Genomic DNA, 17,806 nt, shown 5'->3' on the forward strand with positions numbered 1-17,806 from the left:
ATTTAAAAATGTTTGGAAGTCTCTAGAAATTATTAAAAATTAATTTCAGGGGTGCCTGGGTGGCTCAGTGGGTCAAAGCCTCTGCCTTCGGCTCAGGTCATAGCCCCCTGCTGCCTTCTGCTCAGCAGGGAGCCTGCTTCCTCCTCTCTCTCTGCCTGCCTCTCTGCCTACTTGTGATCTCTCTGTGTCATATAAAAAAATAAATAAAATCTTTAAAAAAAATTAATTTCAAACTACTGCTTTTAATATATAGTATTTCGGTAGTGATGAGAGACACAGAGGAAAAGAAATGTAACAAGTGTCAAAAATGCAGTGATAACTATTTCTATAATTTGGATTGGCCTTCTTCCAATATACCTGTCATCTAAACTATTAAGGTTTTATTATTTCAGCATGAAATTTAGTCCATAGGTAATAGGAACTAAAAGAAAGAGAAAGCAAAGTGATGTGTCTTTCAGCTGAAGTAAAAATCAAATAGCTTAAGGGTAAATACATAGTCAAATACTTATTGTTTGGTTCTGATTAGATTTGGGTGAAAGAATCTAACAGAAATCCTTTAAAACCAATGCTGTGTTTATTACAAAGGATTTTTTTAGTATAGAATAAATGAAGTTTTTATATTAGTCATTGTATTACATGAAAAACTGTTCACTGTACTACAGTTAGCCACACAGAGCAGATTCCTAAAAAGTTGCCCCAAATTCCTGGGATTACACACTGAGAAAATACCCAAGGTTATACTTTACAGAGATTAGACTAAAAGTAATTTCCTCAAAAAGGGTCTTTAAGGTAAAAAGTCCTTGGCCTAGAAAAAAGGAACCAACAATTAGCACTAGGAGGTTAGTCTCTCACAGATAAGAAACAAAGATGAATTTTCTACTTTTTAAAAAATATTTCCATTTATTTATTCGACAGAGAGAGACACAGTGAGAGAGGAAACACAAGCAGGGGGAGTGGAAGAGGATGAAGTAGGCTTCCCCCTGAGCAGGGAGCCTGATTCGAGGCTCGATCCTGGGACCCTGGGATCCTGGGATCATGACCTGAGCCCAAGGAAGACCCTGAACTACTAAGCCACCCAGGTGCCCCTCTACTTTTATTTAAAAAACAAACAAACAAACAAAAAACCTCAGGGCACCTGGCTCAGTGGGAGAACATATGACTCTTAATCTTGGGGTCATGAGTTCAAGCCCCACATTAAATGTAGAGCTTACTTGAAAAAATAAAAAGAAAAACCCTCAATACTTACATAACTGTAGTAATTACCACAAAAGAAATGAAACCACATCTCTGTATTTGTCTATTCTGGACATTTCACATAAATGGAATCAGACAATATGTGCCTTTTATATCTGGCTTCTTTTTTTTTTTTTCTTTTTTTTAAGTGGGCTCCACACTCAGCATGGAGCCCAACACAGGGTTTGAACTCAGAACCCTCAGATCAAGTGCCAGAAACTTTATTTTTAATTTAATTTTTTGCTGTGTGTTCCAAAATTCATGGTTTATGCACCACACCCAGTGTTCCATGCAATACGTGCTCTGCTTAATACCCACCACCAGGGTCACCCATCCCCCCACTCCCCTCCCCTCCAAAACCCTCAGTTTGTTTCTCAGAAGCCACGGTCTCTCAAGGTTTGTCTCCTCCTAACTTAACCGAGTCACCCAGCTGCCCATGTCTGGCTTCTTTCACTTTGTATATTTTAGAGGTTCATCCATGTTATAGCATGTACCATTAATTCATTCCTTTTTGAATAATATTCTACTATATGGATATACCATATTTTGCTTATCCAGTCCTCAGTTAATGGACATTTAGGATGTTTCCATTTTGGGGTTATTATGAATAATGCTGCTATGAACGTTCCTGAACAAGTTTTTGTGTGAACAGTGTCATATGCCAACACAGGACATATTCATAAGAAGCAGTCACACAGTGTTATTAACCATATTATTAGTTGTCACTTGAACATTTACTGTGTACCAGGCAATTTGCTAAGGATTTTATAAATATTATAGTTAATCCCCACAAGAACTATAAAAGGTAGGCATTATTATTATCTCCATTTCCAGATGAAAAATGCAAAAAAGACTAATTTGCTCATGGACACAAAATAAGTATGGGCTTAGGGCATCTGGGTGGCTCAGTGGGTTAAGCCTCTGCCTTTGGCTCGGGTCATGATCTCAGGGTCCTGGGATCGAGCCCCGCACCAGGCTCTCTGCTAGGTGGGGCACCTGCTTCTTCCTCTCTCTGCCTGCCTCTCTGCCTGCTTGTGATCTCTCTCTCTGTGTTAAATAAAATCTTTAAAAAAAAATAAGTATGGGCTTAAGGATGAATCAACCTAACATATATACGTGTACATGAGAACATGTACAGAGTGTGAACTCTCCTGGATATCAAAAACATTAAATATTTCTAAATCTTTACAATGCAGTTATGTCAGTAAAGCAAGAGAGCAAGCAAGCAACCTCCAAATCAACCAATAGTAGAATAATTAAATTACATAAATGAAATAGTTTTAATGTAAATATTAAACATAATGCTACTGAGAAATATTTGATGACAGAAAACTGTTCATGATGCATTTAGGTGAACAGAACATGACAATATAACCTCAATTTTATAAAAAAGAAATAACATAAATGAATATATAATTCAAAAAACTAGAAGGAATTATCCCAAATTATAATATAGAAGTACTTTATTCTGAGTGATAAAATTATGGGTAATTTTTATTTCTTATATTCTTACATACTTCCCAAAATTTCCGCAAAATATGTATTATTCTAACAGAGGAATATACAATATAAAAAACTATAATAATTTAAAATAATTTTTCTTTTCAGGAGAACCTGTCATTTACATTTTTGGAGAAAAATGGAAGATCAGGGCCCAGAATACTAAATGGCACCTTATCACCAACACAGATCATTGAATCATCTCATTCAATACATTCATTGAATCAATGAATCTTCTATTTGAATATAAATCCTGTTGTTTCCACTCCTATATATAGTTCCTATATTTCCTAGTTCTCAGGATCACTTCGGTAATTTCAAGAGGGACAAAATGTGTAAAAGATGATACATTCTACACTGTATGTTAACAAACTGGAATTTATTTATTTATTTATACATTTATTAAGATTTTATTTATTTAGGGGCACCTGGGTGGCTCAGTGGTTTAAGCCTCTCCACCTTCCGCTTGGGTCATGATCTCAGGGTTCTGGGATGGAGCCCCACATTGGACTCTCTGCTCAGCAGGGAGCCTGCTCCCCCCACCCCACCCCTGCCTGCCTCTCTGCCTACTTGTGATCTCTGTCAAATAAATAAATAAAATCTTAAAAAAAAAAAAAGATTTTATTTATTTATTTGACAGAGAGACAGACAGCAAGAGTAGGGACACAAGCAGGGGGATTGGGTGAGGGATAAGCAGGCTTCCCACTGAGCAAGGAGCCCCATGCGGAGCTCAATCCCAGGATGCTGGGATCATGACCAGAGCTGAAGGCAGCCACTTAAATACTGAGCCAGCCTGGCCACCCCTAACTGGAATTTAAATGAAGACCTGGAAAAAAAAAAAAAAAAAGATACATTCTACATGTCTTATTAGCCCAAAACATAATTAAGAAATCACCAAGGCACATTAATCAGTTTTAAAGTTTAATAATGCTTAAGTATTTAACATATGTATGATCTATCAACAGGCGCTCATAATGCAGATATAAATGGGTTCCACTTCAGAGATGCTGCCACATATTCCCTGTATCTAACTGTACTCTGACTATATCTAAGTTTATTCATACTTCTGTGTTCTTTTTTTTCTTTTAAAGATTCTTCTATTTATTTGAGAGAGAGAGAAAGCATGACTGCTTTTAAAATAGGAGGGGCAGAGGGAGAGGGAGAGAGAATCTCAAGCAGACTCTGCACTCAGTGCAGAGCTCCACTAGGGGCCTGATCCCAGGACCATGAGATCAAGACGTGGGCCAAAATCAAGAGTCGGATGCTCGACCAACTGTGCACCCAGGAACCCCTTACTCCTGTGTCCTTTAAACAACTGAAATCTTAGTGTTTTGTCCAATACATACTTTCCTGGCTATGTTAAACTGCAAAGTAAGTTTAAATACACTATTATAAAATGTAAGGTTGAAGGCAGGTCCTACTATGCTCCTGGCAACATTCCCATCAGCTCCACCAGCCTGCAACATTAGAGGTCCTAATGTTACAATATACTTTAGAAACCATCACAATTAATCCCATCATAGTCTTTATTCCTGCAAACTTCAGTCAAGTTCCTAGGTTATCCCTTTTTACCTGGATTCTCAACCCCACACAGTATGAAACTACTAATCTAATGCCAACTCCCACACCACTCCAACTCCCTGTGTCTACTATGAAACTCACAGGTCAATTACCACCAAAATTTTCCATATCCCCAACCGGGAAAATTTAAACAGAGTCTGAGAATTAAATGGCGGGCGCCTGGGTGGCTCAGTGGATTAAGCCGCTGCCTTCGGCTCAGGTCATGATCTCAGGGTCCTGGGATCGAGTCCCGCATCGGGCTCTCTGCTCAGCAGGGAGCCTGCTTCCCTCTCTCTGGCTGCCTCTCTGTCTACTTGTGATTTCTCTCTGTCAAATAAATAAATCTTTAAAAAAAAAAAATAAATGGTGATAATGTATTGATAAAGCCTTCTAATTTTGATGGTTATATTCTGGCCATGTATAATAATGTCCTAGTTCACAGTATACATTAAAGAGTATGTGGTAATGGCTCATCAAGTCAGCAATTTATTCTCCAATAGTTCAGGGAAAAAAAGGTCTTTGTATTTTTGTATTTCCAACTTTTCTGTAAGTTTGTAATTTTTCAAAAAACAAAACAAAACAAAATAAAAAGGAATGCATCCCACCAGATCTGCTGCATGTCTCAATCTCCCAAAAATTGGGTTTTAAATTCAAACCCCCCGGGGGCGCCTGGGTGGCTCAGTGGGTTAAGCCGCTGCCTTCGGCTCAGGTCCTGATCTCAGGGTCCTGGGATCGAGTCCCACATCGGACTCTCTGCTCAGCGGGGAGCCTGCTCTCTCTCTCTCTCTCTCTCTGCCAGCCTCTCTACCTACCTGTGATCTCTCTCTGTCAAATAAATAAATAAAATCTTTTAACAAAACAAAACAAAACCCCAAAAGCAGCTACTTGGGGGCAAACCTCAAACCTCACTGAACCACGTACTTAGTGTGCATTTCATAGTATGTAAATTGTACAACACTTTTTCAAAAGCAAAAATAAAGTCATCAAACTTTATCCTGTGTCTTCCTCTAGCCGCCCATGTCTCAACTCCACCTCTGAGCGAAACCAAGAACAGTCTATATGCCATTTTTAATTTCTCTCCTTAATATCTCTTAAATTACTTTTAAAAAGGAGATCTGGGACGCCTGGGTGGCTCAGTGGGTTGAGCCGCTGCCTTCGGCTCGGGTCGTGATCCCAGGGTCCTGGGATGGAGCCCCAGGTCGGGCTCTCTGCTCAGCAGGGAGCCTGCTTCCTCCTCTCTCTCTGCCTGCCTCTCTGCCTTCTTGTCATCTCTCTCTGTTAAATAAATAAATAAAATCTTTAAAAAAAAAAAAAAAAAAGGAGATCCTATGACTCTAACACTTATCTCATTTAAAAAGAAAAAAATCAAATCACTAAATCCCAAGAGCCTGTATGTTACGAGAACTACCAGCAACACCTGACATAGTTCACTACTCCTCCTCCTTCAAGCACTTTCATCATTCGTCTTCCAGACACATCATCCTCCCACGCTATCCTTCTCAGTCACAGTGGCTTCCTTAATATTCCTTAAACACGTCCAGCATATTCCATACTTGCCATTCTTCTGCGTGTTAACGCTCTTCCTTGAGATATCTACACAGCTCACAAATTCATTTCTTTTATTATCTACTCAAACATCACCTTAGTGGTAGGGCCTAATCACCCTGTATTTTCTCCATAACACAAATCACTATCTTTCATGTATTTATGTCTGATTCTCATAATCAGAATGTAAACTCCATGAAGACAGGAACTCTCTGTATACTGCTCTATCTCCAGTGCCCAGATAGATGCTTTCTACATGAGTATGGCTAAATAAGTATTTGGCAAATGGTGAATGAATTTATAAAGACTACCTCAGGAGAACTAACAATATATTTTATTTTAAAAATAGGTTATAGGGCCTTTTAGGAAAATTTAAAACAGTACACTGGAGAGTGAGAGGTCAAGAAAACAAAACACATTAGTTAGAGACAGGAATGAGAAACTGCAAGGAAACAACAGGAAAATGAGGTAAGAAAAGCAACAAGCAATACATATAAAGGAAATAAAACTGCTAGGTAAAAAAAATTATACAATCAAGGGCGCCTGGGTGGCTCAGTGGGTTAAGACTCTGCCCTCAGCTCAGGTCATGATTTCAGGGTCCTGGGATCGAGGCCCGTATCTGGCTCTCTGCTCAGCAGGGAGCCTGCTTCCTCCTCTCTCTGCCTACCTCTCTACCGACTTATAATCGCTCTCTGTCAAATAAATAAATGAAATCTTAAAAAAAAAATTATACAATCAAATCTAAGTATGCACTCTCTAAGAGACATACCAAAAAAAACAAAAAAATGACAGGTTAAATGTAAATGGAGGGAGGGGTGCCTGGGTGGCTCCATCGTTAAGCGTCTGCCTTTGGCTCAGGTCATGATCCCAGGGTCCTGGGATCAAGCCCCACTTTGGGCTCCCTGCTCTGCAGGAAGCCTGCTTTTCCCTCTCCCACTCTCCTTGCTTGTGTTCCCTCTCTCACTGCCTCTCTCTGTCAAATAAATAAATAAAATCTTTAAAAAAAAAAAAAAAAGTAAGCAGAAGGGTCAGAAGTGTATCATGCAAACCACAAAACTTGAAAATGCAGTCTAAATTGTAGAAGGTAAAAAACAATAACAACAACATTAAATGGCATAAGGGGACCTCTTCATAATGATCAAGGTGAATTCTTTCAAGTCTTTACCATTAGTTAAATCTAATGCTTTTAAACTGGTAAAGGTGGAAGTGGTAGAGTAGGAAGGCCAAGAAAGTAGTCACAAAAAATACAAAAAACTGACCTTCACGTCCCCTGGAAAGTAAGCACAAAGAAGAAAAACACAGACCAAACTCATCTTTAAGTGGTAACGTAAAAATATTTAAAAATGAATTTATTAATATTTCTTGAGCTACTTATTTTATAAATGAAAGGATGTATCAATATACAATAGTATCATAATATTATCTTAAATATTAAGTATTAGAAATATTGTAGCTATTATAACCAAAATTATTTCCATGGAAATAAAAAATGGCACTTGATAAACTCTAATACATGTTTGAATTAAAAACTCTTTGCAAAACAAGAAAAACCGGGGCACCTGGGTGGCTCAGTGGATTAAGCTGCTGCCTTCGGCTCAGGTCATGATCTCAGGGTTCTGGGATCGGGCCCTGCATCAGGCTCTCTGCTCAACGGGGTGCCTGCTTCCCCTTCTCTCTCTGCCTGACTCTCTGCCTACTTGTGATCTCTCTCTGTCAAATAAATAAATAAAATCTTAAAAAAAAAAAACAAGAAAAACCATTCTTCAAAGTAACAAGCAAAGATCATGTTTAGTGGAGGAATACTAGAACCATTCTCATTAAATTAAGGAACAGGCATGATTGTCCTCATTTTTTTTTTTAAAGATTTTATTTATTTGACAGATAGAGATCATAAACAGGCAGAGAGGAAGACAGAGAGAGAGGGGGAAGCAGGGTTCCTGCTGAGCAGAGAGTCCGATGAGAGGCTCGATCCCAGGACCCTGAGATCATGACCTGAGTTGAAGGCAGAGGCTTAACCCACTGAACCACCCAGGCACCCATGTCCTCATTTAACACTGTTCTTTTTTTTTTTTTTTTTTTTAAGATTTTATCACAAGTAGCAGAGAAGCAGGCAGAGAGAGAGGAGGAAGCAGGTTCCCGGCTGAGCAGAGAGCCCGATGCAGGGCTCGATCCCAGGACCCTGGGATCATGACTTGAGCATAAAGCAGAGTCTTTAACCTACTGAGCCACCCAGGCGCCCCAACACTGTTCTGAAAGTATTACCCGATGCAGTATGAAAAGAGAACAGGGGCAACTGGGTGGCTGAGTTGGTTGAGCGTCCAACTCCTGATCTCAGGTCAGGTCTTGTTCTCAGGGTTGTAAGTTCAAGCCCGTGTTGGGCTCCACACTGGGTGTGGAGCCTAAAAAAAAAAAAAAAAAAAAGAGAGAGAGAGAGAGAGAACAAAAAGGCACATGTATCAAAAACTAAGTGAATTTGTGAAAATGATCAGATGATATGGTTGTAGGCCTGAAAAAAAAATAAAAAACCCAAACCACTCCCCAAAAAGTAAGAGAAGCCAGTAAAATTATCAGGTGTTAAAAATATATTTAAAAACCCACAAAAACGGGTGCCTGGGTGGCTCAGTTGGTTAAGCCTCTGCCTTTGGCTTGGGTCATGATCTCAGCGTCCTGGGATGGAGCCCCGCATTGGGTTCCTTGCTCAGCGGGAGCCTGCTTCTCCCTCTCCCTCTGCCACTCCCCCTACTGTGCTCTCTCACTCTCTGTGTCATATAAATGAATAAATAATCTTTAAAAAACAAAAAAAACAAAAAAACCAACAAAAAAACCCAAAGGACAACCTAATGAAAAAATAGGCAAAGGATTTGAATAGATACTTTTATAAAGAAGATATACAAATGGTCAATAAGCACATGAAAAGATGCTCAACATTATTCTTTAGGCCAATGCAAATCAAAATCACAGTAAGATATCATTTTACATCTACTAGGAAGTCTATAATAATAATAAAAAAAAATAACAAGCACTGACAATGATGTGGTGAAACTGGAACGTTGACATGGCTGGTGAGACTGTAAAAGGGTACAGCTACTATGTAAGACAATTTGGCAGTTTCTCAAAATGTTAAACATAGAATTAATATACACTCAGTAATTCTATTCTTAGCTATATACTAAAAGAATTGAAAACAGGATTCAAACAGATAGCCATATACTTGTCCACAGTAGCATTATTCACAATTGTGAAAGGTAGAAAAGACCCGAATATCCATCAACAGATGAATAAACAAAATGTGGTATAAATACACAATGGAGTATTATTCAGCCACAGACAGGAATGAAATCCTGATAGCTCTACAACATGAAATATTTGCTACGTGAAATAAGCTGAAAGCATTATGCTAAGTGAAATATGCCACACACAAAAGGACAAATACTGTTGTGATGCCACTTAAAATATCTAGAACAAGTAAATCCATAGAGATAGAAAAGTAAATTAGGGATTACCAAGGACTGGAGGGGAAAAGTGAATGAGGATTTATTGCTTAACAGGTACAAAGTTTCTGTTTGAGGTGATGAAAAAATTTTGGAAATACAAAATTTTGGAAATTGTGAATGCAATTAATGTACTGAACTGTACACTTAAAAACAGTTAAAGTGATATAGAAAAAAAGATTCACTCTTTCTACAGTAACCTACCTCAAAGCACAAAATTTCTGTGAAAAAAGTGTGTCTGTCAATCCCTCACACACAAAGTGAAAACAGCCTCTGTTAGAGGAAAAATCTTGGGATACACCTTAGTGGAATTATAGATACGCAGTCAAGAGTTCAAGTTACCCCATGTTCCAAGCACATTGGCCTATCATATAGTAAGTTTCAATAAACATTTGTCCAGAGAAGGTGGAAGGGAGGGAGTTGGGATAGGAGGACTGGAAATAAAAAGGAGGGAAGAAGGAAGGTTGGCTTGAGGAAGCAAGTTATTACTACAACTATAAAGGATTAGAAAGACGAAGTAACCCAGTCAGTTTGGGTTCTGTCATGTATATGTAGAACTTGAGTTACAAAGTAACCTGAATTTTGAGGCAGGGAAAAAATATATATTAAAAATTATCTTCCACAGTTTTCTCACACACTATTAATAAAGGTGAAAAACATAATAGAATAATTTCATTTACAATAGCAATAACATAGATGAAATACCTAGATATAAACTCAGTAAGAAATGTTTCTCATATATATATAAAGTTTAAAACTCTTAAAAAAGATGGACATAAAAAAGACCTGAATAAATAGAAAAATATTCTTGCTATTAGAAAGACTCAATAATGTAAGGATTTTGATTCCCCCTAAATTAAACCTGATTTAATAGAATCTCAAGTTAAAAAAAAATTAACAAAAAAATCTTTTTCAAACTTGATAAAATGTTCATCTAGAAGAACAAACATTAGAGAAAACTAGGAAAACTCCTAAATAGTAACAAGTGGGGACCTAGTCACACCATATAATTACATATAATTATAACATTTATTGTAATGGTAACACTAATGGCTCAGGGACAAAAAAAAAAAAGTCCCAAAAGCCAGCTCAAGTATATATATGATACTTTAATATGATTAAAGAGAAATTTTAAATCATTAATGAAAAGACAATTTATACTGGCAGGTGGATAATTGGCTAATTCATCCGAGAAAGCAAAGCTTTGGTAACATGTAACACATGTAACGTCATGTGTTACACCAAGTTAGATTCAAAAATTTTGACTTAAAGGGCGCCTGGGTGGCTCAGTGGGTTAAGCCGCTGCCTTCGGCTCAGGTCATGATCTCAGGGTCCTGGGATCGAGTCCCGCATCCGGCTCTCTGCTCAGCGGGGAGCCTGCTTCCCTTCCTCTCTCTCTGCCTGCCTCTCCATCTACTTGTGATTTCTCTCTGTCAAATAAATAAATAAAATCTTTAAAAAAAAAAATTTTTTTTGACTTAAAAAAGAAAAAAAAATCCAAAAAATATTAGAGAAACAATAGATAAACTGCTTTATAATCTTAAAGTAGAGAGGGCCTTTTTGTTAAACATAAAACAAAAACTCTTATTTGCATATATGATAAAATAAGGGCTGATTCAGGGTGCCTGGGTGGCTCAATTGGTTAAGTATCTGCCTTTAGCTCAGGTCATGATCCCAGCGTCCTGGGATCAAGCACCGCATCCAGCTCCCTACTTAGCTAGGAGCCTGCTTCTCCCTCTCCCCCTGCTTGTGCTCTCTGTCAAATAAAGAAATAAAATCTTAAAAAGGGTGAGGGGAGCTGATTCTCTTAGATATAAAGCATATACTTTTCTTAGAATTAAAAATCAGTTTTCATTGTCAAATTAAAAAATAGTTTAAATAATACAGTAAAAAATCGACAGACAGTAACAAGTGTTGGCAAGAATGTAGAGAAATTGGAACCTATGTGCACTGTTGATGGAAATACAAAATGAAGTAGCCACTATGGAAAACAGGTACGTGCACAGCCTTAAACAGGATCCTGGTTTTGGGAAAGTAAGTTTATGCATGCATACAAAAAAAATCTACATAAGTATTCTCTCTGTAGTGAGGGGTACCTTCTTTGTCACCTTCTTTATATTTTTGTTATGTTTGTATTATTTTAATCAGCAGAAGCTAACACTTATTGTGAATTTCTAGAAGTCAACCTGTTTATGCACTTAACTTGTACTTAACCTTACATATAATCTTTATAGCCACTATAAAAGTAAGTACTATTAACTTCATTATAAGATAAGGAAACTCAGCCATAGAATGATGGAACCAATATTCATGTGCATATAACTATTTTTTTAAATAGCTTTATTGAGCCTGGGAGCTCAGCTGGTTAAGCAGACGTCTGCCTTTGACTCAGGTTATGATCCTGGGGTCCTGAGAGGAGTCCCATACTGGGTTCCCTGATGAGCAGGGAGTCTGCTTCTCCCTCTCCCTCTGCTCGTGCTTGCTCTCTCACTTGCTTTCTCTCTCAAGTAAATAAATAAAATCTTAAAAAAAAAGAAAAGAAAAGAAAAGAAAAGCTTTCTTGAGGAATTATTTACATACCACAAAAATTACTTTTTTTAAGCATATAATTCAGTAATTTTTAATAAATTTAGAATTGTGTGACCATTGCCACAAACTAATTTTAAAACACTGCCATTGTCCCCAAAAGAAATCTCATGCCCATTTGCAGTCATTATTCTCAGTCAGCCTCAGGCAACTACCATTCTACCTTGCTTCTGGATTTGCCTTTTCCAAACATCTCACACAAATAGAATCATACTGTATATGTGGGGGTTTTCTCGTCTGATTTCTTTCACTTAGAATATTTTTGAGTTCACCCGTGTTATAGCATGTATTAGACCTTCATTCCTTTTTATTGTCAAGTAGTATTCCATCATACAGATAGATCATACTTTGTTTATTCTATTACCAGATGATGGAGATCTGGGCTCTTTTCTTTTTTGGGCCACTGTGAATAATGCTGCTATGACTATTCATGTACTAATTTTTGTACAGACATATGTTTTCATTTCTCTTGAGTAGATCCCTCAGAGTAGATCTTCTGGATCATACAGTTCATTAAACTTTTTAAGAACATACCAAACTGTTTTCCAAAGTAGTTGCATCATTTTACATTCCCATCAGCAATGAGTGTCTTTCCACATCCCCACCAACACTACTGCCTACCATTTTTATAAGCAAAAGCATAAAGGTAAATACTTTAAAGAGCCTGAGAACACTTAACATGCTGTACTTCCTACATGTAAACTCTGCCAAACATCTACCCACTCCATGACATAAATGAATACTGAATAAAATCTGAATGTGTTCAATGCATGCAGAAAACTATACATTTACATGAACTGCTCTTACATAAAATTCTACTTCAAACTTTTAAAAAAGATTATATATGAACACACAATACATACATAACACCACTGAGAAATAGCATACATACCTAATTTTAGTTCAATTGCTGTGTTGGTGTTACATTTGTACTCTGCCAGTTTCTTCTCCACTGCACTCTTGTACTCAACCAAAAATTTCTCCATAGCACCAAATCCTAAGGGAAAGTTTTTAAAAGGTCTTGTTGGAAATGGTTTAAATAGTCAAACCTACAAAGAGGGTTCTTATTAGAAGTGGAATAAACAGAAGATTTAAAACATGCTAATAGATCATAAAAGCAACAAACTATAAAAGCACAGGTCATTCTCCACATAATCCTAAACAAATATAGAGTATGACTGCCCCATTATAAAACAGGAAAAACATCATTTTTGCCAAAGGCTTATGAACTAGGCTTGCTTTACATAAATAAGTAAATCTTAAAATTAACATGACTACTGACATTTCTCTATTTAATAGTAATGAATATTACCTGCTAGGATTTCTATCTAAGCAGTTTTTTAAAATATAAAAGGGTGCCACTGCTCCACCAATACACAAGGTGAGAACACCCTTTGATAATTACAATAGCATTTTATCTCTAATACTGGAAAATTTCTACCCAGAGTACTTCAGATCAACCATTAAAAAACTATCAACTGATAATGCAGAGATTATCTCAGGAGGAACACACAAGAAACTGGTAACTGTGGTTATCTCTGGGATAAGAGAGAAGGAGTGGGGACAGCGTTAGGAAAGAAAATTTTCACTGCATTTAAAAAAAAAGGGTTTTTTAACCATATTTGTACAAAGTCATAAACGATGGGCTATCAGCAACCAAATGATTTTACTACAATGTGGCTGCTACCCATCGACATATGTAATAAATAACTAAAATGGAAGCAATCCAGGTAAACTTTCAAGCAAAGATGACAATAAATCTGACAAAATGAACATAAAAATTCAGGAAAAAGAAGTCATAAACAGAAGAAACGAAAGGTACAATGACATGCCATAAACTTTAATAAAAGGTTTAAAAAAATACACATACACAGAAAATAGGGAACATCTGAGGCAGTATAGATTAAGTCTATTGTCAGAATTCCTGAAATGAAATCAGATCTGTGAACTAGAACTAAAGCACATTACTTGACTCCTCTGACCCTAATTTATAAAATTGAGATAAAAGAACCCATTTAAGGAATTATATATGACGTATGCAACAAAATTTAACTTGTGAAATCACACACTGGCTTAATCCCCACACCCTATGAGACAAGTAAATACTATGTTGGCCCCGTTTCATACTAAAACGCTCAGGCTTAGAAGAAGGTTTAGGGGCACCTGGGTGGCCCAGTGGTTTAAGCTGCTGCTTTGGGCTCAGGTTGTGATCTCAGGGTCCTGGGATCGAGTCCCGCATCAGGCTCTCTGCTCAGCAGAGAGCCTGCTTCCCTCTCACTCTCTCTGCCTGCCTCTCTGCCTACTTGTGATGTCTGTAAAAAAAAAAAATAAATAAAATCTTTAAAAAAAAAAAAAAAGAAATTAAGAAAGAAAGAGGTTTAATTGCTTAAGTGCACCCAACTTTTGAGTGGTGAGGCAGAGATTCAAATTTAGTTGTAATTCTTACTATATGTACACCATACACGTATGTTCTCCCTCTTTTATGCACTAGTGTACCCCTAAGATCCCACAGTCACTATCTGGTAGAATTCTTCTTCTTTATCTGTAGAGCTCACGTGATAGCCTGTCTTCGCAGCCCATCCATAGAAGTGTAGTAAGACTACTATGAAAGGCGCCTGGGTGGCTCAGTGGGTTAAGCCTTCAGCTCAGGTCATGATCCCCAGGGTCCTGGGATGGAGCCCTGCATCACATCGGCCTCTCTGCTCAGCGGGGAGCCTGCTTCCCCCTCTCTCTCTGCCTACTTGTGATCTGTCTTGTCAAATAAATAAATAAAATCTTTAAAAAAAAAGTCTACTATGAAGGCACTGCGGAAAGATAAAAGTAGAAACGGTCCTTCACTCCAAAAGGTATGTAACTGGGAAAAAGTATATACTCACACCAAAATAATCTTAATACACGTACAAAACAGCAATTATTCATTACTAAATGCTGAAAACTGAAGAGACAAAAAAAAGAGAATGAACATGAAAATTATAGTATAAAGTACTATGAGAAGTTTAGATGAAGGAAGCATGCGAGAACGATCTCTCTCAAAGAAAACCTAAATCCATCCTAGGAATATTAAAGCGCCAGAGATTAAAAAGCCGACTGCGAAGTCCAGGTTCAAGGGAGAGCCCTAGTGCAGGGCAAGGCAGCAAGCAATACGCTAGCTCAGAAGTTGACTGTAGTGGAAGGTGGAGGGAGACCTGGAAGAGGACGGCGACCCGAACATTAAAATCAGCTGGCGGGAACAGAACCAAACTACTGCGGCTGAGGCAGCGGTGCAAAAAGAGAAACGAGAAGATCAACAGGCCTCAAGGCATCCGGCACCTTCCAAGCCAAACCGCGACTCTTTCCCCGGGCTGCTTCGGCCCTCCGCAGGGGCCGAGCTCCCCGCAGAAGGCACAGAACCCCGAGTAGTTGGGGGCGGGGGCACGAACCTCGGCCAACAGGGAGCTGTGCTGAGAGTTCCGTCCCTTCAGGCTGAAGCAAGCCCTCTGGAACCCAGGCTGGAGCCGGAAAGTTCCAGGCGGGCACTGTCACCACGGTCTCGGCGTTCTTTCCCAAACCTACCCGCCCCCTCCCCTTGGTAAACTTTTCCCGGGAACTTACCCGCCATTTCCGAGCTGCGAGCACCCGCGGCTGAGGAAGGACGAATCAACCCGCGCGCTCCCTGGCCGGAAATGAGCTCATTGTTTGACGCATTTCCCCCGCCCACCTCTGGCAGGTCGCTGGCCAATGAGGGGAGGAGATTCCAGGCGCCGGGAGGTGGAAGCACTTCCAGAGGCGGGGCTGATGCCGAGGGGAAAGCTCCGACCGTTGCCTAGCCACGGCGACTACCGTCAGCCGCTTTGCAGGCCCGAACCGAGCGGACTGCCGCGCGAGGGGCCACCTATGTTCAGATGCCCGCTGGCTCGCCCGTGGAGAATTTCTTTAGGAGCGGATTTGAATGATATAAATACTCTAAAACTGTTCTCCATTCCACCAGCAATATTTCGGAGACTGCTAGAAAAACTTTCCCCTGGGCCAGCACAAACACCCGAGGCCTAGGTTTATGTAGGAAAATAGAGGAATTGAGTTGCACTTACTGGAGAAATTCACGCTTTTTTGGTATCTATTTTCTCCGTAAATGCTTGTTTAACGTCGTTTTTCTTTTGTCATGTTTTTAAGCAGTATATAGTGTAATATTTAGGTACTCTGCTTTCACTCCTAGGATTACTAGGCATTGGGGCACGGAAATAGTTACCTAATAAGACCTCAAGTGGCCTGATGTGTCCTACATGTCTCAAGTCCTGGTGGCCTGAATCACGTCACAGGATGCTTCCTGATTTGGGGCTTAGGGCTTGTTAGTACTTAATCACTGTTGAAACTTTTTCGTCCCATAAGATAAGACATTATTTAAGTATCCATAAATTATTCCCACAACGTCGTCTGGACCCTAATTGCCCCGTCTCAACAAATGTGGGTTAATAGGCTTTACAGTGCTATTGCTGGAGCTAAAATGGACCCTTGGAATGATAGTCTAGAACGAACACTCCCCCTCATTTTAGAAATGAGGACATTAAAGCCCAGGAAAAATAAATTGCCCTAGTTTACACTCAGTATACAGCCAATGTAAGAGTCCAGTTCTCCAGACACTCAGCCCAGTATTTGCTCAACAGCATGGAGATGGCCCTCTTGAAGACAAAGATCAGAAAAGGTAGGGAGAATGCTCAGATCTTTCTCTACACCTTAATGAAACACAAGAAATTATCATCCTAATTTTTTTTTGAAGATTTTATTTATTTATACCATCCTAATGTTTTTTTTTGTTTGTTTTTTGTTTTTTGTTTTTAAAATGTATTTATTTGACAGAGATCACAAGCAGGCAGGCAGAGAGAGAGAGAGAGAGGAGGAAGCAAGCTCCCTGCTGAGCAGGGAGCCCGATGTGGGACTCGATCCCAGGACCCTGAGATCATGACCTGAGCCAAAGGTAGAGGCTTTAACCCACTGAGCCACCCAGGCGCCCCTATACCATCTTAATGTTAAGAAGAAATTGAAATTGGCTATTAATGACAGTATGTATCAAAAAAAGAAAACAATTTTTTTAAAATAATCATTTTTTCAAAATTACAAGACTCATTTCTTTATAAAACCACCTTATTTGTAGGTTGGCCAGCTGCTGACCAGTAGTTACCTTTATAATAAGAAAGTAAGAAAATCTGAAATAGATTAGTCCTGTGACATTATGGCTAGTTGTAAGGAAAAAATGTAATGAAATCTACATAAGATAAATACAAATAAGAAATAAGGTGAATATGAATAAGAAGTACAATTAAACATATATTGTGTGACCAGCATTTAATATAATCTGCTTACAGAACTGAAGTTATAGGGTTTTTAAAATATTTATTTGTTGGTTTGTTTATTTGTTTATTTATGAGAAAGAGAGAGTGCAAGTAGGGGGAGGAACAGAGGGAGAGAGACAAACAGATTCTATGCTAAACATGGAGCCCGAGTTGGGGCTTGAACTCAGGACCCTGAGATCATGACCAGATGAAATCAAGAGTCAGTTGCTTATCTGGCAGCTACCCAGGCACCCTGAGGTTATAGTTTTATATTGTCCTTGTCTTAGAATTGTTCACACATATTTTTTACAATGCCACAGAATATGGGGCGCCTGGGTGGCTCAGTGGGTTAAGCCGCTGCCTTCGGCTCAGGTCATGATCTCAGGGTCCTGGGATCCAGTCCCACATCGGGCTCTCTGCTCAGCAGGGAGTCTGCTTCCTCCTCTCTCTCTCTCTCTGCCTGCCTCTCTGCCTACTTGTGAGCTCTGTCAAATAAATAAATAAATTTAAAAAAAAAAAAAAAAACAATGCCACAGAATATGTGTTTAGGTACAGTCATTCTGAAAGAATGACTTCTTTGAGAAA

The 17,806-nt window shown here is 38.8% G+C and overlaps 2 protein-coding genes across 3 annotated transcripts in view; one reads left to right on the forward strand and one right to left on the reverse strand.

Moving 5' to 3' along the window:
* The window catches only part of HAT1 (histone acetyltransferase 1), a 63,011-nt gene extending 47,413 nt beyond the window's left edge, over positions 1-15,598 (reverse strand). Inside the window, exons 1-2 of one of the 2 annotated variants that reach the window (XM_045066840.1) lie at positions 15,507-15,598; positions 12,808-12,912 (exon numbers count right to left, since the gene is read on the reverse strand). In XM_045066840.1, coding sequence (XP_044922775.1) covers positions 12,808-12,912; positions 15,507-15,513 — 112 coding nt within the window. In that variant the 5' untranslated portion in view covers positions 15,514-15,598. Of the gene's footprint in view, positions 1-12,807; positions 12,913-15,334; positions 15,485-15,506 lie in introns of those variants that run through there. The other variant, XM_045066841.1, reaches the window with a different exon arrangement.
* The window catches only part of SLC25A12 (solute carrier family 25 member 12), a 205,810-nt gene that overhangs the window by 64,020 nt on the left and 123,984 nt on the right, over positions 1-17,806 (forward strand). The window lies entirely within an intron of this gene.

The sequence above is a fragment of the Mustela putorius genome, unplaced genomic scaffold (assembly GCF_011764305.1).
Source record: "Mustela putorius furo isolate JIRA1106 unplaced genomic scaffold, ASM1176430v1.1 tig00003869_pilon_pilon_pilon, whole genome shotgun sequence".
NCBI classification, from domain to species: Eukaryota; Metazoa; Chordata; class Mammalia; order Carnivora; family Mustelidae; genus Mustela; species Mustela putorius.